At 39.6% G+C, this 26,948-nt stretch overlaps 1 protein-coding gene across 20 annotated transcripts in view; it reads right to left on the minus strand.

Moving 5' to 3' along the window:
* The window catches only part of TTLL5 (tubulin tyrosine ligase like 5), a 318,155-nt gene that overhangs the window by 85,265 nt on the left and 205,942 nt on the right, over window positions 1–26,948 (minus strand). For 10 of the 20 annotated variants that reach the window (XM_067028048.1, XM_067028037.1, XM_067028054.1 and 7 more), the window contains 2 exons: window positions 18,771–18,824; window positions 17,797–17,992 (listed from right to left, as the gene is read on the minus strand). In XM_067028048.1, coding sequence (XP_066884149.1) covers window positions 17,797–17,992; window positions 18,771–18,824 — 250 coding nt within the window. The remainder of the gene's footprint in view (window positions 1–17,796; window positions 17,993–18,770; window positions 18,825–26,948) is intronic. The other 10 variants (XM_067028041.1, XM_067028055.1, XM_067028044.1 and 7 more) reach the window with 1 other exon arrangement.

Raw genomic sequence — 26,948 nt, forward strand, 5'->3', positions numbered from 1 at the left:
GCCTGACTCAATTCCAACCCACTCACAGAACTCTGAACTCCTCTAGAAGGTTCACACCTTGGAGGAAAGGGAAGGAGCCAGTGTGGCATAGTAACATCTCGATGACCTGAAGGTTAACATAAAACTACACTTGAAAACACTTTCAAAGTAAAATTACTGCATGAATAGTAGTTACTATATACAAATACAAGAGCAAAACAAGGGTATTTTCGCTCAGAGGGTAAGCCTACAACTATTAAATAATGACCTAAAAACCACCTAGATGTCACAAACACCAACATGTATCTGCAGTAAGGATGTATTTAATTGTACATTTCCTCAGGGAGAGGCTTAAAAAACTCTTACAACTTATTCACCCCATTAGAAATAGTTTTTTTGTGTCACAAATTTTGTTACTGATTCTTCAATTGTGTTAACACTGCTTTCAATATACATGCTTCATAAAAGCTTTAAATGTAAAATAATATTAGGAGGAAAATAATATAATTGACAAAATACATAGGACTTTTTATTAAAAGGATTTCTGGCTATTGATATCCATTTGTAGGCACGACATTTTAAGAGGCATGGGAGAAATGTCATTTCCTCGTGGCAAGGCCTTAAGGAATAAGTTCAGATGCTCTTACATTCACCTTTTAGGTAAACTTCACCAGGTAAACTGATTTTTTTAAGATATAAAAGATGAACTGGGTAGCTTTAGTAAATAAATGTTAACCAACCTTTCTATACTCATGCCTTGGAATGTCCCATTTCAGGAACATGTGTCCAAGGGCTCCGGGCTGGGCAGATTTGAGGTTGGGGATCAGGGGGTCTTGTGTGGTGGGAATGTGTTTGGCTGAGAGGCTTGACAAAGAGCAAAGTGATTTCAGAGGTGGAGGATCGGGGCTTTTTCACACAGAGACCAACTGGACTGAGATGTTCCCCGGCTCTGGAAACCACCCGAGAGGGAACTGAAGAGCTGTTCGCTGGCCTCTATCTCTGACCACAGAAGGGGAGCTGAGGAAGACCTGAGCCCAGGGGCAAAGCCAGGAGCCCAGGGCTGCAGAGTGTGTACACAGGGGTGTACATGGGAGCGGGGGAGGCGAGGGGTTGGGTGATCTGCAGTAACCAAGGGGTGCAGCAGAGGCCAGCTTGTGGGGACTGGCTCAAAAACAAACCCACTCCTTTCAAGCACTGTTTCCATATCTGAGGGCCTCAAAATCTGTGGGAGAGATTCAACTGGGAGGAAGGAGGGGGCAGGAAAGGGCTAACCTAGGCTTCTATTTTCACCACTACCGCCCAACAAGTCAGCTTAGACTGAAGAGTGCTTGAAAGATGCCTCATTCAGGGTGGGGAGGAGACCAGAACTCAGAATGGGGGCTGAAGAGTCCTATGTCGACCATCCATAAACACGTTCACTGGATGAGTAGTAGAGGAGGAAAACCAGTTAGTGAAATGCTCTTGGAAATAAAAACATTCTTTATTGAGTTAGATTTTTCACGCTGTGATGGAACTGCCATCAGTAAGAACATCTATTCAATACATGTTGCCCTGGTGACAACCGTATTTCAAATTCATTGGGTTTTTCTTTTGTTAAAAAATCTTCCTGGGACATCTAAATACAAATAAAAAGATGAATAAAAAGAGCAAGATCAGAACAGTGAGTATAGTAAGCTTCTACTTGAGTAAAAAAGAAAAAAGGATACATACAAACATACATTTACATACCAATACACACACACACAAACATATATACAATGTTGGTATCTGCACAGAACAATTTTGAAAGGCTTTAAAAAAAAAACTGGCATCCTCCACGGAAAAGAACTGTTAGCTAGGTAGGGGTCAGGGGGAGAGGGAAATTAATTATTTACTATGTATCATTTGTACCTTTTTGAATTTTGTACCATCTATACATAGTTATTTATTACAAAAATAAATTATTGAAAAGTCAAAAGGAAGTCAAGTTCTAATAAGATTTGAGTGGGTAACAGATTAACTTTCTGAGTACAAAGCAAAGTATCCAAATGAAGCCCAAGTTTCAAGCAGCTGGTTCTACGACGTGCCATTAGACTGGGTTGAAGAAGGAAGTGACTGTTCAACACTTACTATGGCTACAAAACCAGATTAGGTCATCAGCGAAAAGTAGACACTCAGGTAAGTGGAAAGGAGCATGGCTCTGCAATCCAATGTGCTTGGGCTCAAATGTAGGCTCTGTCACTTATAAACTGGGTGACCTTTTCAAGTTACTTAACCTCTCTGAGCTTTAGCTTCCTCATAAAACAATTATAATCACTTGGCTGGATTGTTGGGGATTAAATGAAGATCACATAAGTAAATGTAGCCCAGGCACTCAGTAAAGGTTTCTTGAAATAAATCAAAGTGGCAGGCACACAGTAGAAACTGAAATGCTCCCTTCCGTCCCAAACTACTGCCTTTTACTGAGGAACCAAAGGATGGGCTGATATGTAAGTCTGCTTATCTGTAATGACTTGTGAATGGTAGTTGGTTCTACATTTTTCAACATAGTTTTCTAGTCTTATAATGATGCTCACTAGCTGCAAAAACAGACTCTTAAAATGAAAACATATGTGTAGGTTCCCCAGATCATATTTACTCAATTCTCTTTGGCAGAAATGATCTTTCCCTCTTCTAAATGCATATAAAAATGTATTTGTATGTGTCTTATCACATTTAGCACATTCTACCTTGTATTACAGGCACTTATATATGTACTTTTTTCTGCTTCTGGACAATTCATACTGGAAATGTCTGGATTTATATCTGATTAATTTTTGTTTCACTAACAGTGCCTAGTAGAATGCCTTGTGCATAAAAGGTGCTTAATAAGCATTTACAACATGAATGGGAAAAAAAAACCCAACACACATTATACCAACTATAGATTTTTTTTAAGCAACAGTTAAATTCCTATACAAGAAAATAGGCAAGTTTGTGTTTACATACAGATGTATCTTGTAATAGGACCATTCTCTGGAGTTTGATGAATAGTGCCTAGTGGGGTATGTGTTCAACTTATACTCAGCCACAAAATGTAAGTAAGCCCTTCTATAGATCCCAAACAAAAATAAATTCACCTTCCTAGATGCAAATTTTGTGGCAGGACCTTAGACACCAATGTTCCATAAGTAATAAGATCAGTCTTTACCTCAAAACACAAAATAAAATAAATTAGAAGAATGTATTGCTTAGGAGACTCACTTGCTTGGGTACTAATAATTCTTCCTTTCTTCCCAATAAAACTGCCCTGATTTTGTTTGGGTAATAATGTGTGCCCAACTTAAAAATTACATTTCCCAATCTCTCCTGTACCTTGAGATAACCATGTGACCGAGTTCTGAGTTGTAAACAGAAGTTTCCAGGTACAGGTTCTGGGAAAGCTCTTTAAAGGGGGCAGACTGGGTTGGTTGGTGCACAACTTTTGCCCTTTACTGCTCTTCTTCTCCTCACCCAGAACATGGATATCTACCTAAGGGTGGACAGGCATAGGGTGGAAGTGACTTGTTAAGGACCGCAGAGGAGAAAGACAGGAGGACCACGGGTTCCTGATAGCACCATGGACTTTAGGAGCACCTAGCTCTAGACTTCTGGTTATACTGGGGAAAGAAAATAAACCTCTAACTTGTTTAAGCCATGGGTGTGTGGGGGGTGCCCTATTACATGCAGCCAAGTGGAACCCTAACTGAGCTGAGATATAATTCTCAATCTACCAAAGAGTCAAGCTTGTTTCAGCCTCAATGTAACATGTGCTGCATCTCAAAAAAGCAGATACTTTTTCCAAATACAGTAAAAAGCTTCCAGTTTCTCATTTGTTGTTTGGTGATCATATGCACATATACTGAATGGGTAAATGAAATTATCACAATTCTATGCCATCCAAAATTCCCAAAAGTCAGTAATGTAGACAAGTCCCCAGGTGTTTCACCAAAGCCAAGACTAAATGGAATGAGATTAAAGTAATCAAATCTGATTAAGAAACAAACCAGGAAAGTACTCAGGTAATGTTAAAGGCAGACATATAAACAGACGTTTTTAGACCTACTGGCAGAAATCAGCCTCCCCAGGTACAGCCCGTAGCCTGTATTGGCCCTAATCCTACAACTCTACCAACGACAGATTGTGTGAACTGTTTTGTCCTGATATTCATTCAAAAATAAGCAGAAGGGCTTCCCTGGTGGCGCAGTGGTTGAGAGTCCGCCTGCCGATGCAGGGGACACGGGTTCGTGCCCGTGAGCCATGGCCGCTGAGCCTGTGCGTCCGGAGCCTATGCTCCGCAACGGGAGAGGCCACAACAGTGAGAGGCCCGCGTACTGCAAAAAAAAAAAGAAAAAAAAAAAAAGAAAAGAAAAAAAAGCAGAAGAATTATATAAAGTTCTCTCCATATAATTTCTAAGAAATGTGAGGTTTGGACATACAGTATTAGCACTCTGCACTTGTGGGTTAACCCAGGGATGGGGGCTGCACCGTCATCAGTCAACGTCCTGGGAATGTGAGAGCTGTACAAGCACCAGCTGTATAAGACCTGGTCAACAATTACAAGCCCTTTGCTTCTTTATTGGGTGTGGGAAACAGCAATGCTTCAGCAAGGAGACTCAGAGAAAACCACAGTTTGAGCATTGGCTCGGCCACAGACATAAGACTGGAAAGGCCCTCCTTCTCCCACAACAGAAGGGTACTCGTGGGTGGGAAGGAGGAATTTCTGATAGACAGAACACAGACTGAAACTTGGAAGGTCACAGGGAAGCAAGATCTGAGCTCTCTTACTAGAAAGATAACACTGTTCAGAGATTAAATTCTGGGAGTGTGTGTGTGTGTGTTTTACTGGGAGTGTGTGTGTGTGTGTGTGTGTGTGTGTGTGTGTGTGTGTGTGTGTTTTAATTCCTTCCAGAGAAACACCCCTTTTAGCGTTTACTCAGGCTTCTTGGTGATGGAGTAGAGCTGGATGCCTCCCTGCAGTGAAATATCAATAACTCTCTAATTCATTTTTTTGAAAATTAAGGGGGATGAAGCAGGTAAATGTTAATCTCTATTTGAGTGGGGTTAGTGTCTATTTGTACCCCTTTTACTCTGATATCAGAAGAGCAAACATTTGGGGCATTATTCTCCCCATATGAGATTTTTATTGTAACTTGGATAAAGTTCTCATTACGTAGCATACAAAGTGACTTCTAGTTCTGGCAGCTCAAGTACTGGGATGGTATATCTTCCTGAGCAGGTAAGATGCTAAGCACTCATCCTTCTACACCCAGGCCGAGAGCTATTCAATGCAAAGAACACATTTCGTCTTTTGTGCAACCATACGATGCTGTAAAAACCTTGGGGCCAGGGTGACGGTGAGGGTAGCTGTTTCTATTTTGGCAAAAGCAAGCTTCCAAAAGGCCTTTGTCCCACCCTGCATGCAGTTCTTGGCTGTCTTCCATTCACAATGTTTGTCAGCTGGAACAAGATTGAAAGCTGAGCAAGAGAAAGAATACAACTTCTGGTACTGCAATAAGGCACTGGGCAATGCTAGGACCTCGACAGGGATGGGGCAGAAACCCTGGAGATGCTCCCGTTCATACAGAGAGAGACTGATGACACAAGCACGTGAGACAGGACTTTGAGATGCCAAAGAGATTGGAAGTCCTCTGGCATTCCCTTCCACTTCTAAAACCAATTAAGAAGATACTTCTCCTATAGCAACTAGGAAAGAGGGCTGTTACTAGTGCAAATCACCTATTCTAAAGGATGTGAATACAGGTGCTTACCTAGACAGAACAATTTAGAAGAAACTATTATTCGCCAACCAACTGAAAACAGTGTGCTTCAGGCAGCCCCTAAATCAACTGTACCTTCTAACATCTGAGAAACAATGCAGGACATTAAAAACAGATATTCAAATATACTTACATGCCTCAGACTCCTGCATGTAAGCAAACCAAAGATACCAGCAGTGTCTCTGAGTTGGGTTTTCAATAGCATTGAGACACTCGAACAGATCTTGGGTTAGGTGTGTGTTACAACCAAAGAAGTCCAAGTAGCTGGCTAAGACCAGGGCTGCAGCCCATGATCAGAAAACCCAGTGAAACTAGCCCTAAGACATCACATGGATGACATTCCCTCATTACAGCCCCAGCCCCCAATCTAACAACAGAGCCGATTAATAGTCATACATTGGTAGAGGCTCATAGTCTGATGGAAAATTTACACTCCTATGACTGTAGACTCTGCTTTGCTTTCTATTTCTTTCTCCCACAATGCCCAGCAATACTTGGCAGACCAAGGATTTCTTTTGTTTTTTTGAAACACGTTCATTAGAAAAAGGGAAACAGTTTTAAAAGTCATTTCCAATTCTACTCTCAGAGATAAGCTCTGGTAACATTTAGACTTTTTTCTGTTTATAGTCACTTATTTTCTTTGTATATACATGCATTTCCATGGGCTTACAAAAATGGTATATGATATCTGATGTTTTGGAGACTTTTTTTTCATTCAAATATCTATCTTGAGCATTTTTTCATATATATAAGGGTAGATCTAGATGATTGTTTTTAATGGTTGTGTATTTTCTATCACGGTTTATTATAATTTACTTAACCAATCACCAATAGTAGAATACTATAAACTGACACAGTAGATCTATATTTGCAGTTAAGGAAATAAGTTCCTAAAACATTTTTAAGTGGGAAAAAAGTAGGCCCCCTAAAATCTTATACTTCCATTTTGAAACCACACATACTAGGCTGTCACCAGTTTCTTTTGCTATTTAAGAATACTGTTGTGGGCTTCCCTGGTGGCGCAGTGGTTGAGAATCTGCCTGCTAATGCAGGGGACACGGGTTCGGGCCCTGGTCTGGGAAGATCCCACATGCCACGGAGCAACTAGGCCCATGAGCCAAAACTACTGAGCCTGTGCGTCTGGAGCCTGTGGTCCACAACAAGAGAGGCCGCGACAGTGAGAGGCCCACGCACGGCAATGAAGAGTGGCCCCCGCTCTCCACAACTGGAGAAAGCCCTCGCACAGAAACGAAGACCCAACACAGCCAAAAATAATTAAAATAAATAAATAAAATAAATAAATTAAAATTATTAAAAAAAGAATACTGTTGTGATAAACATGGTTTTTTTAAATATCTTTTGACATATGCCAGATCATTTCCTTAAAATAATTTCCTTGAAGTAGAAGAGCTAGATCAGAAGGCTGCTTCTTCTTTGTCTTTTTAATACATATTCTCAAATTGCCCTCTGTAAAGGCTGTACCAAATACATTTCTGTCAGTATGTTTGGGGGAATAATTCCCTTACCTTTCTTTGATTATTATAAGGAAATACTACATGTCCCATGGAAAGCTGGCTCATAATTTGATGCTAATGCTGTTTCTCTTTTCTTTAATGTTTATAAGACATTTATGCCTTTGGACAAACATATTCTTTCAATCGTTTTACCATGGTACTATTAATCATTATTTCTCCTCACATCTCTCTCTAGCAATTGTAAACAAATTAATTTGCTATAATTTTCAGTTGTCCAAACAAGTAAATATTAGTTTAAAAAGTGTAGCTAATTAATATTTTACGAGCCTTGAACTTCTCCTAAACCACCTTCTTTAATATCATTTAAACCAATTTCTGCTTCTGGCACAGGGGGTTTAACTAAAACCCCAAGTTGAAATTATAATGCTATGTATGTTTAAGGTTAAAAGTAATACGTAACATGCATACTCATGTTCACTGCAGCGTTAATGTGCAATAGCTAAGATGTGGAAGCAATCTAAACGTCCATCAACTGATGAATGGATAAAGAAAATGTATATACATGTGATAGAGCATCGTTCAGCCTTCAAAAAGAAAGAAATCCTGCCATAAGTTACAATGGATGAAACTTCAGGACACTATGCTAAGTGAAATAAACCAGTCACTAAAAAACAAATACAACATGATTCCACTGATATGAGGTATCTAAAGCAATCAAACTCATAGAAACACAAAATAGAGTGGTGGACGCCAGGGGCTGAGGGGAGGGGGAAACGGAGCTGTTCAATGCATACAGAGACTCAGTCATGCAAGATGTAAAAGTTTTAGTAATCTGTTGTACAACAATGTGCATATAGTTAACAATACTGTACAATTCACAAAAATTGTTAAGAGGGTAAATTTATGTTATGTGTTTTTTACCACAATGGAAAAAAAAGTAATACATAATAATAAGAGAAACGAATTTTTATTGAGCTCTTATCATGGTCAGCATTGCTCTAAGTGCTTTACACCCAATCATTTGAGGTGGGTCCCATCATCACCTCCATACACAGAAGAAGCAACCAGAGCACGAAAAGGTTCCGTAATTTGTCCATGATGGCAAAGCTACCAAGTAGTAAGTGAGATCCAAGTCATCGGAGGAGTCTGATTTCACAGCCCTACTGTATTACACGGCCTTCCTCATTTATGCTATGCTGACTCCCTTTTTAAAGCAAATACACTGAAATCAAATCTCCCTTCTAAAGCAAACTAAAGCAAAACTAGCAATGTGTCCAATTTTCACCAGACACATTTAAAAGACAGAGATTTCACTCACTTTACTCCAGGAAGAAAAGGTTGAAAAAAATTTGTGTGTAAGCAAATCTTCGTTACTTATTTTGAAAGTTAACATGTGTAAGTGTATGCATGTGTGAGTCTGTGTGTGTATAATATATAAATAAAGGTAACTTCAACAGATCAGCAATGACCCCAGATTGAGAGTTCAATTGGTTAAAAAAATAAATAACTCATAGCCTCATTTCAATTGTCTCTTTTATCTTTTACTTACTAGTAGTTTTAGTAAGGCCCTTGTTCTCCTAATAATGTTTGTGTCTTACATCGTCTGATGAGTAAAATGAAATAATTAGACAAGGCAATCTCTGAGTTCTTTACAACTTTAAATTCAGAGTTTATAAATATCTAATGTGTCTTTGTCTTCAAATGTTTAGTTTGTTTTACTTGGCTCAGAATATCACATACTGACCTATTGTTCATCTTACGCAGACTTTGCTGTCATATATACCTGTTAAGTTTTTTCCTGTGGCTGCATCCATTGCAGACGGGTGGGGTTCTTTATATTTAAAGATGAGGTCTTTCATCATCTCATGCAAAGTTACTGCTGTGAGTCCCTCATATGCCCACAGACAAACAGAAAAAAGCCACAGGTCACAGAGTGAGGGGAGGGAATGAAACTGGTGACCAGGCAGCTGTAGCAAAACCACATTGTAAGGATATACAACAAACAAGGTCGATCCCAAGCAGCTGGTAGGTGAAGAGCTGCCTCTTAACAAACCTACAACCAAGTGGAGTTCTGAATTTTGGTTCATTGTGTTGACCTTTTCTTTTATATTTGTGTGTATGGGTGTACAGCAGCAGCAACAATAAAATTGGAATGTCTTATCTGACTGATGATAAATGTATAAAACAAGAAGAAAATGAAGAGTCACTTACTCAAGGGGGAGGGAGGTAGAGGGGAATAGGGCTTTGGAAGCCTCTGACCTGGCTTAGCTATTACAACTGCAATGAGCCAGCTGGGCAACCTTGTGTAAGTTACTTAAACTTTCTGAGCATCAGTTTCCTCATCAGTGGAATGGATATAATACTATATCTAGCATACAAGAGGCACTCACTGTACACCCAATTCACTGCCTTCACCTTCCTCCCTCCAAGATTCCAGAGAGACACTACTCTAGCAACAGCTTAGAAAACACCCTGGTGGTAACCAGGGGACTTCTATTACTAGTAGTAAGGAATCAGCATAACGAACTGATGTCTATATTGAAATAATGCATTAAGAATCAGATTTCTGGGGACTTCCCTGGTGGTCCAGTGGTTAAGAATCCGCCTTCCAATGCAGGGTTCGATCCCTGGTTGGGGAACTAAGATCCCACATACTGCGGTGCAACTAGGCCCGCGTGCCCAAACTACTGAGACCATGCGCTCTAGGGCCTGCGCGCCACAACTAGAGAGAAGCCCACACTCTGCAACTAAGATCCGATGCAGCCAAAAATAAATTTCAAAAAAAAATCAGATTTCTATTGTATTGAAAAAGCAAGCATAATATTAATCATGCAAAAGTGTCAATCTGTGGTATTCACACTGGTAGACACCTGTTGTGTTTCCTGACAGTATTCTCAAAAAACACAATCATAGAAACAAAATTAAAACAGTATGACCAATGACAACAACAGGGTTGAAAGGAGGAAGTGATCATTGAAGAGGTAATTCCTATGTTATCAATAACAACCCACACACATGCTCTGAATCTCCAAACTTCTAGAACATATTTCAGGATTCTGCGAGACTCAGTGGTCCCTGACATTGCTCCTAAATAATAAAAGCACAAGGGAGCGTAGAGTATGGGCATTTCTGAGAGTTTTAAGCCCTGGAAGACCTTATTAAGACATCTCTTTAAGAATTTGAGGTAACTGGGATAAAGCTTTAGTAAACCTTTTCTTTTGCAACAGTGTATCTGACTAGGAGGACACTAGTTAAGATACCTGAGATTAACTTTTCAAATACAGTTTTATACGTGTCAATATGTACTTGTTGATGTACTTGTCGAACGCATGGATTGCAATTTAAAATGTGTGTAGGGCTTCCCTGGTGGCACAGTGGTTAAGAATCTGCCTGCCGGTGCAGGGGACAAGGGTTCAAGCCCTGGTCCGGGAAGTTCCCACATGCCGCGGAGCAACGAAGCCCGTGAGCCACAACTACTGAGCCGGCGCTCTAGAGCCCGCGAGCCACAGCTACTGAAGCCCACGACGTGCCTAGAGCCCGTGCTCCGCAACAAGAAAAGCCACCGCAATGAGAGGCCCGCGCGCGACAACGAAGAGTAGCCCCCGCTCACCACAACTAGAGAAAGCACGCACGCAGCAAGGAAGACCCAACGCAGCCAAAACTAAATAAATACATAAATAAAATAATAATAATAATAATAAATAAAAATAAAGTGTATGTAATAATACATATAACGATTAGTTATTGAATGACTGAATATTGTCAGAGAGGTAATATAGAGCACGATAGCCAAGAGCTAGGATGCTGGAGGCTGACACCCCTGGATTCAAAAACACCAGCTCTTCCATTTATTACTTTTGTGAGCTTGGGAAAGTCACATAAGTGATGCTCGGTTTTTATATCTGGAAAATGGGGCTAATAAGAGGACAGCTGTGAAGATTCACTGTGATAACACAAATATCACTCCAGGTTCAGTGCTTGGCACATGGTAACACCCTGAGGAATATAATCCTCATGAAAACCCACAGATATACATTATCATCATCATATTAGAGATAAAGGAACCAAGGTTCAAGGAAGTTCAGATAACCTGCCGCAGGTTATGGGCTCAGGTTTAAACAGGATTATCTGACTGCAGAGCCTGTCCACAGTGCCTATTTCTGAACAGCTGAATGTAGTTTTACATGTATCATTTCACATATTTTCAATGTCTTTTCATTAGGTAAGAAGAGAAGAGTTTGGCTTGGCAAAATCTGCTAAATCTAATGGTTCTAAGAAAATCATAATCATAAACAAGCTATAAACTAAGTGTTATATGAATTTCTGATACAGGTCAGAAGGAAATATAAAATTGAACAAAAGACCCCCAAACCAAATGAAAACAAAAAAACAGAGCAGCAGTACGTTAGGACGTTCAAGTCAACCTGCTCCAGGAGCTACGCCTGAGGTCGTGCCCACCCCCCGCACCCCCTACCCCAGCCAACCTTCTTCCCAGGTACTTTCGCTGGAAAGACGTGAAAAGACTCCCCCTGCAGAGCCAGTCTGCTTGCCTGCTCTCCCTGTGCTGCGCTGAGGGGCTAGCGTGTTGTTGCTGGCTGCCTGGAAAAGCCCGGCGCCTGCTGAATTTCTCTTTCTTTCCCCTCCCCTGCAACACAAACACACAGCAGCTGAAGGCCTGGAGAAACAGTATTCACTGCTGCAGGTGAGGCAGAATATTTTTAGACACATGCAATGAACTTTTAGGAGCAGAATAACAAGACTTGGCTGGTTTTATACGGGAATCCTTTCCACACCTGCGAGACTGCGCTGGCACACGCGCGCGCACGCACACACACACACACACACACACACACACACACACACACACACACACACCTCTCTCATTACACTTGGCCCTCAAGATGTTGCTATTGTACTGAAAGGCCCCTTCAGGTGAACACTGAGCTGCCCCCCCTGCCCTGCTTGTCTGGGGACATTAGTCTCTGTTGCCCCTCACCGAATCTAGGTTAGTCTGGTGAAACTGGCCATCTTGGGATGGAGGAAGTAAAGCACAGACAGATTGGAAGGATTAGAAGAACTGAGGATGCTCTTTTTTTTTCCCACCTTGAGTTACCTTACCGTGTTGAAAATTAAGTCTACTAAAAATTGAAGGTCTTTGGAAACCAGTGAAAAATTAAGATGTACGTAAAATCCCCTCTCTCCCCCTTTGTTGTTAAAAGAAATTTCAGGAGTTCTTCGTTGGCCATCAAAATATCCTTAATTTTTCTGCTTTTGGGGCTTTTTTCAGTCTGGAGTAGGTAGAGAAGAGAGTGGGAGGGCAGGAGATGGGGGTTGAGAGCAGAGGTTTAACAAAGGATCACTTTAACAGAAACTACTGAGTAATCGCTCTGCCCTGGGCCAAGAATAACATCAGCTCAGTGTTGGCAATTAGAATCAGGTCAGTCGTGCCTCATAGCCGGTGTAGCCCTCCTCACAGACCCCAGCAGGGAGAGCTACTCATGCTGATGTCACCAGCAGTCACTGCTGCCCAAAAAAGTCCCCCCCACTCAGCTGACAGAAAATTTTTTTATCCTTCTCCTTCAGGGGCAGGAAGCCAGTCTGAGAAGGAAGTGGGAAGCAATGAGGGAAACCGGAGAGAAGACACATTCAGATGTACCAACACACAGAGTCACTGTACCATCCCTAGAACACCAAGATCCCGCAATTTCCTCAACTATCCTGGAACTCATTTTAAATGAATTAATATATGTAAGGCACCTGGAATAGTGCTTGGACCACAGTAAGTGCTTATTAAGAGTTGGCTATTCTTACTAAAACAAAGAGGGAGGAATCTGTCCCATTACTTATCTCTCATCCATCATACAACTTGAATCCTGGGAGCAGTGGTTACTGAGCAGAATGTACCCTGATAAGAAGAATGAACAGGAAGTTTTCAAGTTTGGAAAACTTATTTATAAGGAAACTGTAGTAGACGAAGTGACAAAGATGGAAACAAAGTTCCTATAAAAAAAAAAGATTGCCTGAAATTTTATAAGGGCAACACTAAATTTTAACAAATCCAGCCTCCCTTTCAAAAGACAGAAGACAAATAAAAAGGAGACATTTCTAATCTCTTTCTCTCTAGCTTAATGGTTCTCCAAGTATGGGCCCCAGAAGAAAAGGCTTAGCATCATCTGGGAACTTGGAAATAATTGAGGCCCATCCTAAACCTACTGAATCAGAAATGGGGTCAGGGAAGCAATCGGTGATTTAAGAGACCCTCCAAGGGGTTCTGTTGCTCAAAGCCAAGGGTCTGCAAACTACGGCTTGCAGGCCAAATCCAACCTGCCATCTGTTTTTTTTTTTTTTTTTTTTTGTGGTATGCGGGCCTCTCACTGCTGTGGCCTTTCCCGTTGCGGAGCACAGGCTCCGGACGCGCAGGCCCAGCGGCCATGGCTCACGGGCTTAGTTGCTCCGCGGCATGTGGGATCTTCCCGGACCAGGGCACGAACCCGTGACCCCTGCATCGGCAGGCGGATTCTCAACCACTGCGCCACCAGGGAAGCCCCATCTGTTTTTGTAAATAAAGTTTTATTGGAAAACAGCCACACTCATTCATTTACATATTGTCTATGGTTGTTTTCATTCTACCATGGTAAAACCGAGTAGTTACCACAGACCCTACGTACAGCCTGCAAGGCCTAAAATATTTACTATATGGCCATTTACAGAAAAAGCTTGCTGACCCTTGCTCTGATTTAGAATGCTTTTTTTTTAATTGCTAGTTTTACCCATCAGTGTGTAAAAGCTCATAGTTTCAATTTTGTCTTATTCTGTTTATCATGCTCTCTAGCAAATTGACTGGATCACACCTATTTCCCTTGTACCTCTGGCCCTGGAAGCCTCTGCCAATGGCTCCAGGTGACTTTCCTCTCCCAGGTCCATGCTACAGGACCAGTCTTTTGTAGGGGTGATTTGGTACGTGAAAATTCCTAGATTTATGAGTGAAATGCTAGACAGAAATGAGGATCAAAGCTTACACTGCATGAATGGTTAGAGATGCCCATTTCCAAACTCATATCCTGAATCAGAGTTTTCCTCCTTGAAATTAATACCTTCAAAAAGCTATCTAAAAAATAAATTAATTAATTTAAAAAAAAAAGCTGGCTAAGTGCAGAAAGGATGGAGAACTTCCTCTGCATGTAATGCAAGAAAGGCTGCATGATTATTTTTCCAATAATAGTTTTAGGAGATCACTATGAAAGGCACTGTCTGTCCATGTATGATATGATATGATATAATATAATATAATATAATATAATACAATACAATACAAGGCCTCTTTTAATGTCCTGGTCCATAAACACATCTCTCTTGTGAATGAATACTAGGTAAATCAGATTTCAATTCTACTCACTGCTCTCAAACAGGCAATTAACCAAATTGTTAGTTATATCAATGGCTACCTACGCTTTAGAAAATAGAATCCAAAGCATAAGAAGTTCATCAGAGAAACCATCTCTATCTAAAGGGGTTAACCCAAGGACAGACATATAGGACATCCTGAGAAGGCAAACCATGTTTCAAGCAATCATTTGGTTGTAATTATAAGGGTCAGGTCTAGCACAGTCACAAGGCGAGCTAAAAACACAGGCTTAAAAATCTAATAGGGCTTTGCTCCTTCTATGGAGTGTTTCTTAATGTCCTCTGAAATAAAGCGCTCTAAGGTACTATTCTTCATGTTAGAACACTTACTATCTTATTTGCTATTTTATTAGTTATAAACTCTTCAAGCTAATAGAATTTAGTTTCTTTCACTCTCCCCCATAGTCCCAAACTTCATGCTTACTCATTTTGACCTAAATCAACTGTGGATTAGAAGAATGGGGGAAAAAATAAAATGATGTTATAAACATATATAAAATTATGATAAAAGATTTTTCTGTTCCCTCTCCAGAAGACACGAGATAACTCCCTTCTTGGGAGTGCTGACTCCTCCCTAAAACAGGCATTCTGACAGATTCTAAAAAACATATTTTCCATATACTTCATAGTTCAGTGAAACTCAATCAGTATAATCCTCAGTAAAAAAAAAAAAAAATCCACACAAGAATAGCAGTACTCTGAATTTTCAAAGGAATGTGACTTGCTGGAAGCTAATCAAAAGAATGAGAAGGACTTATAAATGAAGCAGTTTCTAAAAGTGAAAATCAGCAAAACTGTCTCTCTTTCCTCAAAACCTCAGTACTCTGCAAATCACCTCCTTTTAAATTTTTTTCTTTAATCATACACCATTTCAAGGTATGGAAGCACTAAAAGGGACCAACTGTCTAGATGCATTAGAGCCACAGATTATACTCAAACAAGGGAAATAAGGCTATATATATTTCCACTATCCAGCATCTGATTAAGTTGGCATTCTTAAGTAATCTAAATGGCAGGGGGTTCAGAAGTTTAAAAAGTTTTAAGAAATTTACACAGATTGAAAAAAAAAGTAAGATATACTGCGGAAGAAAAATTAAAATGGAGTTGTTATTGCTAAGAGGGCTCTCTAAAATGGAGCTGGGAGGCCATTAAGGAAGTGTGACTTTTGCACATCTCAGCAGGGATGGAATTTGAACTTCGACCACTTCTTGTCTTAACATAGGAATCCAGAACATCTGCCCAATGTTCCAGAAACTCAAGATACTTAGTGGACCCTTACACTCTAAAAAAAACTTGTGATAGCCTATTTATTTATTGGACCCTTACCCTAAAATAACTCATAACTGCCTATCCTTTAAGGATAAATATTTCCTTTCGTGCATCAGGATCAATCATAATTCTTGAACAACCTTGTGGCTTTTGCCTTTGTAAGCCCCTGACTTTTTTCTCTTCCTTGGAATAATCTTTTGGTATTACCCAAATCTTTCTCCTGAATTGGAATCCTTAAGACCCCAAATAAAGCTCTTGGGAATTCCCTGGCGGACCAGTGGTTGAGACTCCATGCTTTCACTGCTGATCCCTGGTCAGGGAACTAAGATCCCCACAAGCCGTGCAGCACGGCCAAAAAAAAAAAAATTTTTTTTTTTTTTGTTTGCAAACTGGCCTAAATGCCTCTGCTATCCCAAAGACTATTTAAATAAGGTAATTTCTACATGGCAGAGGGCAGTGTGATGATGCTAAATTCCATGCTTTACAGATAAGAAGTCTGGATTTTTCTCCAGTAAAAATGACCTAAAAAGCTACTTCACAAATGCCTGGGGATTTCTCTGGTGGCACAGTGATTAAGACTCCGCGCTCCCCATACAGGGGGCCCGGGTTCAATCCCTGGAACAAGATCCCACGTGCTGCAACAAAGATCCAGCATGCCACAACTAAGACCTGGCACAGCCAAATAAATAAATATTTTTAAAAAAACACCCTTAAATGCCTGCACTTATGATTTCTCAATTCCAATGAATTAATATACAGACTATACTATCACAGATAAGATGATCAAGTGATGAATGACACTGAAAAAAATAAAAATTTCTCTGGACCTGGACGGCAGTTGAAAAAACAAAGAGAGAGGGCATAATGATAACTGTTTTATTTAGAAGAAAAAAAAAAACCCTGGGAACATTACCTTAGCCTTTGAGTGAATATTAACTTTGCACACACTAATGCACACTACATTTTTATAAGAGCAAATGACAAGAGATCAAGCTGATATAAAAGCTATTTCTTCACACAACCAAATATCAGGGAAGCTCACAGAATCGGTATGGATTCAGCCCGGCAGAACATGTAGAACATGGTAACTGATTCTAAAGATAATCCTGAGTCATCAGGAAAAATTTAAGTCTTCACGGCCTGACTTTTTTGTGAAGTCATCCCTTCTCTGTAATTGGGGCCATACTGATTCGCTAGTGCAATATACTTATATAATTCTCTTACACATATATTCAGGAGTTTGTCATTTTATAGACAGTGAGTAGGGAATTAATATTTCACTAGAGTGTAAGTTCCTCTACAACAAGAATTTTTGTGTCTATTGTTACATTTTTGTATACATTGTTCTATGTACAAACTGTTAAACCAGAAGACCAACGACCTAGATTAAGACCATTTCCTATAAGAACTTGAAAGTTATTTATTCCTTGAAAATCTTGATAGGCCATAAAGGATTAAAATGTGTGCTTAAACAGACCAAGTCAATGAAGGCAAGGAAGTAGTACATTTAGAAAAAATTTTTTTAAATGCTAGCTTTTAGGTATCTGGGAATTAGACCCTTTGGGAAATTACTGAACTAAGATCAGGCAACAGAAAGGGTAAGTACTACAAAAGAGATTTTTGTGGAGGAACATTCATTCAAATGAAAGAAAGAATGTCAAAGTTGGTTCGGGATGACTTTCCCACAAAGCCAATGTATGGATTCAGAACATTTCTTCCCCGTGGGTAGATTCCCCATGAACCATTCAAGCCATGGTGGCATTGGTAAACTTTTGAGAAACTATCCCCACATTTCTCATGAAAAAAAAAGAAAAAAAAAAAAAGAAATTTTTTTTTTTTTAAACCAACAGAAGGAAGATATTAGCACATGGAAAAGCCTTATCTTGAATTACCTGGTGCCGGGCTCGACTCTGGTCCAGAAGCTGCCGGGACTGAAGTTTTTGCTGTTCAAGTTGTTGCAGGGCAAAATGGAGTTGGTAGCTGCCTGCTGTGGGGTGGCACCTGTGCTGCGGGACCACCCCTGTAGCCTTGCTATACGCGTTGTTCTTTACCTCTCCCTCCCAGGCAAAGCCACCTGTTTGGAGGCTCCTTAAGAGAAAAGAAAGCAGGTTTCTTAGAATGGTTGTGTGAACAATGAAGGTAAGGAGAGAAATATTTCAGTTATTTTTCCTTTATAGAACTGAAAGCAGTTTGGAGTTACAAATCTGTTTGTGGGATAAATTATCTGACTTGCCTACTAAATCGCAGTTCCATGACGACAAAGGCGGGCTGCTCTGCTCTCCATTCTATTCCTAGCACTTGCCATAAGGCTTGGCATGTGCTCAGCGCACAAAAATATCTGTTGAATGTTAAATAATTAAAATACCAATTTCACTCCCCTGTGATTGCCAAAAGGACCTCCAAGAGGAGCCCAGAGAGCTTCAAATGAAGGATGGTAGGTTATTTTAAGGTAAGAACAGAGGAACAATCATCTTATCTAAACATCAACTTCAAAATTATAGGGTTGAATTGTGCAAGATTCTTGGTTTTTCTTAGCCACCCATTAGTGAAGTACCTAAATTTTAAAAATAAGTGTTTATATTTGAGCTTATGTCCCCATATCATGGGATAACATAACTGGTGTGAGAAGATACATTTTTCCTTATTCTGAATTCATCTCATCAGGGTCCCCAGCCAGGTTGACATTTAGCCTACACACATTGAAGACATTATGCTAAGTGAAATAAGTCAGCCAGACAAGGGCAAATATTGTATGATTTGTCCTAGAATAGTCAAATTCATGGAGACAGAAAGTAGAATGGTGGTTGTCTGGGGCTGGGGAGACAGGGGAATGGGGAGCTATTGTTTAATGGGTATTGAGTTTTACCTTGGGATGATGACAGAAGTTTTGGAGACAGATGGCGGTGACCGTTGCACAACACTGTAAACGTACGAAATGCCATTGAATTGTACACTTAAAAATGGTAAATTTTATATTATGTATTATTTTACCAGTTTTTTTGAAAAGGTCCCCATTTATTTTTAGAACAGTCTTATTTGGAAATCCTTCCATCTCCTTAACATTTTGGCTATTGATCTCTGAACCTTCTTTAACTACCTAGTATTTTTGGTTTTTTCCTTTTGGAGTTACAGTGACCAGAAAATTGTACATAGAAGAAACACAAAGAGCGTCATAGTGAACAACCTTATCCCAAAACCTTGGTGAATGGTGCTTAGAGAAATAAAACAGTGCCTAATTCAAGAGACATATTCATAGTGATTTAAATCATCATGTTATTCTTCCCTTTGTAAATATACTTTGGTGTTAATTGTCATTTCAGGTGGCAGAGATGCAACACTGGGGTGAGTTTACACAGAACCTTCCTGAGTCCTGACCTATGGCTGCCTGGTTGTTAACAGCCTGGGTCCTTGTAACCTCAACAGAGCCCTGTGGGAGGGAGCAAAGTGGGATGTCTTCTGAGGCCAGAAGCCCATGCTCCTCTCTTGCCTGGGGGGACCCCTCTCTCATAGCTTGGTCATTTTGGGTCTCTGCTTTGGTTTCTCTACCTCTCTCAAAGAGATTTCCAGACACAGAGTTAAGGGAAAGTCTGTGTAATATATTCTGAAGTCCATGGATGAAAGGTTTTCTACTCACATAATCTCACCTCTGATGTGTCACATCCCTTGCTCACCTCCTCCCACAGTTTGGCTCCCACAGTTCAGCTGAACAATTACACACATCCAGCTAATCTTCCTGGAGAACAGTACCAAAAAGCTCAGAGCTTGCTTATTAATTTTTTTTAGTATGACATTTGATCTTCCGTGATCCCTCTTGAATTGTTCTCAGTGTGTGTGTTATTAGACATGATTTTTCCCAAGGGGCTTCTAGAGATGTGAGGAAATGTGGAGACCAAGGATCGCATGTAAATAAATACCCGACTATGTGAATAAAATGTTAATATTATTCACAAAGTGAAGTGTCGAGTGGGAGTCAAATAGGACTTCTGGGGTTAAGAAGGGAGGGGCCAGAGGAAACCACGATCTCTGTTCTCCTTAGTGAGGGAAGAGAAAAGCTTACTGAAGATACAGCAGATAGCAAAGGGAAGTGAGTGAGCTCTGAGTGGAAGGCGAGGCAATGGAGCAAGGTATTCAGGTGTATATGAAAAGCAGGCTCCAGGCAGGAGTGAGCTGATCCAATGAACACATGAACACAGGGAAGAGACAGATAATACAGCAGGAACTGCCAGGATGAATAACCTTGAGATTTCCATACCAATTAAGGCAGGAATTTGAATCTAGAATGAAACTATTATTTATGATAACCGGGCCCAAGGTTAGAAAATTCATCAATTGTGAGTCTGCTTCCATTCCTGGCTTGCTGGTTACAGAAGTTTGTAGCCACAAGAAACAATCCAGACTTAGGGATTTGATATTTAAGGATTTATATAACTATGTAGCTTATATCAGAATTCACCTCACAGGCTAGCTAGGTTGGTTTTATTTTCTAAAAACTGCTTTAATAACAAATATTCCTAGCAGGCATTTACTGTAATGCCTTCTTGCTGTAATCAGAAATCAGAGTCTGTAAGTAGGCCCCCTTATTTGGAGGTGACCAGGGAGAGTCTCAGCAGGGGTCTGTGGATGTGTAAGAGGCAGGACAGTGAGCAAGAGAAGATCAAACGAGGGACTTTGGATAGAGGAGGTTTATTCATCCAACTGCACACACACTGAACAGACTGCAACAACATAAGCTTTTGTAGTGAAAGCTGTTTTTAATCTCATCAGTAACATAAGTGCTGTCTCCAAGTCACAAAAAGAAGTTGCTTAAGCAAGTGGAGGCTATTAGCAAAGAGGAAGGAATTTTTACAGTGCAACACTGGATGGGTGCAGGAGTGCTCAGCTGTCTAAGGCAATGTGGTCAGTGCCATGAGAAACTTGCTTGCTTTGAATTCCAGTGGCTGTTACTCAGGCCACGGTATCTCACAGTTAAAAGCACAAGCCTTTGGGGTTTGCAATATGCAAGTGTTGTAATGACTGACATGGAGGACACCAGGTGCACTGTTACTTGGGTTTTGCTTGAGATTATATATCGACATAGTCCTTTCTATGGCAGCTATGAGTTTCCATTTCCATCTAAAATTCCGTTCCATTTTCTTGAACCTCAGTTCATTCTAGTTTACTAGTAATACATTTTCTACTCCCACCAAGCTTTTGAGATTCAAGTATTCTCTATAAAATTTAGTTTTTGTAATTCTTTGCTCAACACTAAAATATAATATTGTATACATTCCCTATAAATAACTTTTTACACTTTTTTATTATTTCTAGAGTAGGACAGACAGACTCAAAAGAGTTAGCTGTGGGAATGCTCTGGATGTTTAACAACTGATTCAAATTCAAAGATTCAAAGTGAACTATGCTGTGTCTTGTCCTGACTAAATATGCAGCTAATTGCCAACAATACAGCAAATTTTCCTAAACCACACATCCTCTTATTAGAACGTTGTCTTAACTTTCTGTATTACACTGTGGCACTGCAGGGCTAAATGTTTCTCACCATCACTACCCTTCCTGCAGCATGCCCTATCCCTCCAACTTCTAGCCAAAACACACTAAAGGGCTGTATCTTTCCCTCTGGTTTAATATCTGTTCCATCAAATGGATGTTGGTTGTAAGGAACTCGAAGGAAATTTGTAAAATGCACGGGTCTTTAGCAAAGCAAAACCTCCTGAGCAGGCTGTTGCCCTCTTCATAAAGATATGCTTTCAGTGTCAAGATTTCCCAAGAATGGGGAATTCCTTGGTGGTCCAGTGGTTAGGACTCCATGCTTCCACTGCAGGGGGCATGGGTTTGGTCCCTGGTGGGGGAACTAAGATCCTGCAAGCTGCGCAGCACAGCCCAAAAAAAAAAAAAAAGAAAAAAGATTTCCCAAGAATGATGTGATGTCTCAAGAGGGTAGGGTAGGGATGAGATGGAGGAATGTGACAGCTGTACAAAGAGCATGATTCCGCAGTCCATTTCCCCAGCTTCCTCCACCCAATCTGAGCAAAACCTGAGCGACCACGTACAAGGACGTCTTTGCCCTCTTCAGGGTGTTGGCAAGTGTGTGGGTGTGCTTTCAATTGTCCTAATAATGGGGTTGGGGGATCACTGACATTTAATAGGTAGAGGTCAAGCGTGCCCAATGTCAAAAAATATAAGGAAAAGCCAGACCTGTGCTAGGAAAATATGTGCTTCTCAAAATGCCAATGGTGCTTCTAATGAGAAACACTGTAAGGCCATGAAGGAGGTGCTTTCTGGGGACAATCTTACTATTTCTTGGTGAGAAAGAATATCTACCCACTTCCATGGCACTTATTCCACTACACGTTATGGAATGTATAGATATTCAAGGATGGCAAAGGCTACATTTTCTTTGCCTATAAATTTTCAATCTCAGACAAAGTAGTTGGGACACACAGTAAGTGCTGGAAGGGTGCTGTAAATGCCAAAAATCCTACAAATGAGAGAAGAGCTCCCATGAGCTGTACAAAGCAGTGCTGGCCAGAATGAGGAAGCTATGTGATCAGAGAGTCATTATAAAATGTGGTGGGGAACCCCCTGAGCTCTGGGGGGTATTTCCAAGGACAAAATCAGAGTGATTCTTCATGGAGTGTTGTGTCCCGTTCTTAATCCTTCCCAGGGCAGCTGGGGTTGGATCATATCTACAAAGACCAAATGGATGAGGAGAGACTAGACAGACGCTACTGCGGCCTTTATTACATCCAACTTCTCTATCTTTATTATTCTTAAACTTCCTTCTTCTGTAAAATGGGGATATGATAATAGTACCTATTTCATAGGGTTATTGTGGGGATTAAAGAGCTAACACAAGTGAAAGTACAGGCACATAGGAAGGGCTCCAAAAATATACTACCACCACCACCATTACTACTATTATTACTATTCATTCCCTTCCCAAACAATTCCATTTCACTGCTGCCCTACAGTTCTTTGAGTTAGTATATAGAAAACATAAATTTGGCCATTTTCCACCAGAGGATTCTGTGTTGCAAAGTTAACACAATCGAGTCATGAGTACAGTATTTGTTGTGAGGTCAAAAGTGCTCCAAGTTACTAAAAAGAAAAGCCCTGATATATAGTGTATCCAAATGGTTATTATAATCGTATTGCAATGCTCTATGCTGAGGACTAAAACAGGTTATCTGGAAAGGGATGGATTTGCCTCCTCTTCAATCCACCTATGAAGGGGGCACCTATATAATCTACCCTTTTAAGCAGTCAGTTTTCTGCTCAATCCCTCCTTCCTGATCCTCCATTAGAGCCAATCATCTCAGAGATTGAAGGTGTGATCTACAAGCAGCCATCAGTCTACCTTCTTCTACTCTTCACTGGCGATCTCAGAGAAAGGACTTTCTGTTTACACTGTCTGTTTCTGTCCTAACATTCTCCCCAGTCTTTCAGCGTGGTTTCCATCCATATAAATACAGTGGCTTCCTTTTTTGGTTCTAGACGGTGCTCAAGGGAGAGCGAGAGTGAACTGGACAGGCCTCTGGAACTCCTAAAACTCATGATCCCAAAGGGGAGTCCTACCCTCCACTTTCAGAAGTAATGAAATAGAACCCTCTCTATTTTATTAAAGCTCCAGCATTCACCATCTTGTAGTTAAATCAAAGGCAAAAAACAGATAGAAAACATTCAAAAGTTTCTGTTGGACTTCTGCTTCTGAGCAAGTAGAAAGTTTCAAGAGACTGTCACTTTTACCTTAAAAAATAATAAGCTGAATAAGCTGCTAAATCATACTTATTTCAAACCTAACAAAATGCCGAGGACATACAGTAAACCTGAATGAATATGATCCCAGGAAGTGACAAGCTCTTCACTTTTAGCCAGGATGGCCCCTGGGAGGAGGAGGAATGTGTCATAGACGGGGGTTAAGGCACTACCAGCTAAACTTCTGACAAGCTTTTAACACCTGCATGTGGGCAGGTATGATATTTTAGAAGCCCCAGCACAGAATGAATCTGTAGCCACCCATCAACTCTTTCATCAACTGCATGGGAACACTGAAGGCTGGGGGATGGGGAGGGACTGATTAAAGTCCCTTTCAGAGAAACTGTGGATATTATTCTTTGACCTTCACCAAAACTCAACATGTAGTATAGTCTAAAAGTTAGTATTGTAGAATCTGAAACCAAATCAATGAGCTTTTCATACTCTGTTGGTCTATCTTGCATTTTGAATGGATCTTGTATCCATACAAGATTTTTGTAACATCAAGCATTGGTCTTTAGGAATACTGGTTCACTGAGTGATGCAGACCTTCCAAATGTTAACATATTTCATTATACAATATTAAAAAACCGTATTTGTTAGTATCACTCCAATCTCACCAGAAGGAAGGTGTCAAATTCATAGTGGTGAATATAAGTTTTTCAAAATTCTTTGCACAAAAGGATCTTTAGAATCTTACTGGTGGTCCCATCCTGGCCCCAAAACATTTGCAGCCAGAGGTGAATTTAATCTAATTAAAGCTACAACAAAGTCCAGACCCAGCTTAATTATCAGATTGGCTCAACCCCTTCTCCCTTTGCCCCTTTTCCACACATTAGCAGCCTGAGAAAAGGATGAGCATGTCTTTTTTTTTGGCGGGGGGTGGGGGGCAAGGGTGTGTGTGTGTGTAAACATTATTTACTTAAGTCTGTGGTTTTACCTAAATGTCCAGCATATGATCAGTAATTATAAAAGACATGCAGAAGAAAGAAAATATCACCCATGTGAGAAAATGGTCAATAGGACACTGAGAGGTGTTACAGATGTTGGACTTAGCAGACATGAACTTCAAAATAACAATGATAAATATGTAAAAGAATCTAATGTAAAAGGTGGGCAACACATATAAACAGATGGAGGATTTCAAGAGAGAGACGAAATCGTTCAAAAAACAACCAAACAAGGATCCTAGAAATGAAAAAAATATAAAATCAGAAATGAGGAGTGCATTCAAAATCATTAACAGCAGACTGGACACAATAGAGGAGAGTATCTAACAGGTATAAAATTGGAATCCCAGCAGTTGAGAAGAGAGAATGGGGCAGAAGAAATATTTAAAGAGATTAGGGCTGGGAATTTCCAAAGCTGATGGTAGACATTAACCTAAAGACCTGAGCAGCTCTGCAAATCCCAAGCAGAATACGTACAAAGAAATCCACACGCAGGCAGATCACATTCAAACTGCTGAAACTAAAAATAAAGAAAAAAAAATCTTAAAAGCAGCCAGGGTGGCGGGGTGCTTGGTGGTAGTGGTAATATTACATACAAAGGAACAACAATGCAAACGATTAGCTGACTTATCATTAAAAAATGATGGCCAGAAAAGACTGGTGAGCTATCTTTAAAGTGCTGAAAGGAAAAAAAAATAAAAGAACTGCCAACCTAGACTTAAACATTTATACAGCACTGTCAACCAACTCAGTCTATTTGATAATTATGGAAAACTATACCCAACAACTTCAGAATACATATTTTTTTCAAGTGCATGTGGAACATACACCAAGACAGTCTAAATGCTGGGTCATAAAACCAATCTCGATAAAAATCGAAAGATCAAAATCACACAGAGTACACTCTCACCAGAATGGTATTAAATTAAAAATCAATTAATTTTATATCTTTAAAACAATAAGATACCTAGAGAATTCCCAAATATTTGGAAATTAAACAACACACTTTAAATAACCTATGGATCAAAGAAGAAATCACAAGAGAAATTAGAAAATGTATCAAAAACTGAATGATAATGAAATCACAACCAAACAAAATTTGAGATGCAGTGAAAAGAGCCCTTAGAAATGTATAGTATTAAATGTCTATATTAGAAAAGAAGAAATATGTAAAATCAATGTTCTAAGTGTCCACTTTAAGAAACCAGAAAAATAAAAGCAAGTTAAACAAAGTAGAAGAATAAAAAATAAAATAATAAGAGCAGAAACCAATAAAGTAATTAAACAAGGAAGCCATCAGACGGAGGTTGCTCTAATGTCTTGGCAGTCTGTGTAAGCAAACCAAAACCCACGCCAGAGTCATTGCACTTACCTCTGAAAAGTGAAATTTAAGAACAACCAATTACAAACAGCCAACTAGGCTTTCCCAAGTAAGGCAACCACTTAAGCTATAGCCAAATAATTTGCTTACTTTGCTTAAGAGTCTGCTCTATTTAAAAAAAAAAAAAAAAAAAGCTTCTGCCTTAGTCTCTGCCAGTGGAGTGCTCTTACCCATTTTCAATTTGGCACTGCCCAATTAAAATCAATGTGTGCTCAAATGAACTCTTTGAAAATTTAATGTACTTCAGTTTACATTTTAACACAATGAAATAGAAACTGGGCAATAGGAAATATCAACAAAATCAAAAGTTGGCTATAAGAAAAGAATTTAAAAATTGATAATTTCCAAGCAAGCTGATCACAAGGAAAAAAATACATGAATAATTAATATCAGGAATGAAGAAGGGGGAACATCAGAGAATATAGATATTAAAAGTATAAGGAGATATCATGAACAACTCTATGTCAAATATTTAACAACTTAGATGAATTGAAAAAATCCTTGGAAATATAACTTTTTGAAAGTGACACGATGAGAGAAAATCTAAATATATAAATTTAACTTGTAATCAAAAACCTTAACAAAGAAAACTTTAAGCCCAGATGGTTTCAATGAATTCTATCAAACATTTAAAGAAGAAATAATTTCAGTCTTTCACAAAATCTTTCAGAGAAGAGAAGGGAAAACTTCCCAACTCATTTTATGATGTTAACACATCTCTGATATAGAAAAACTTGACAAAAACATTACAACAAAATTGCAGGCCAATACGCCTAATGAACATACACACAAAAAGTTTTAATAAAATATTAGCAAATATAATCAATCTATCTGTCTCATGTGTGGGATATATATCATGACCAAGTGGTATGTACGGTGATTTAAGGACAAAAAAAAAAAAAAAAATCAATCATGTAATTCACCACATTAAGAGAATAAAGAAGAAAAATCATATGAGAAT

Source organism: Kogia breviceps, chromosome 3 (genome assembly GCF_026419965.1).
Source record: "Kogia breviceps isolate mKogBre1 chromosome 3, mKogBre1 haplotype 1, whole genome shotgun sequence".
NCBI lineage: Eukaryota > Metazoa > Chordata > Mammalia > Artiodactyla > Physeteridae > Kogia > Kogia breviceps.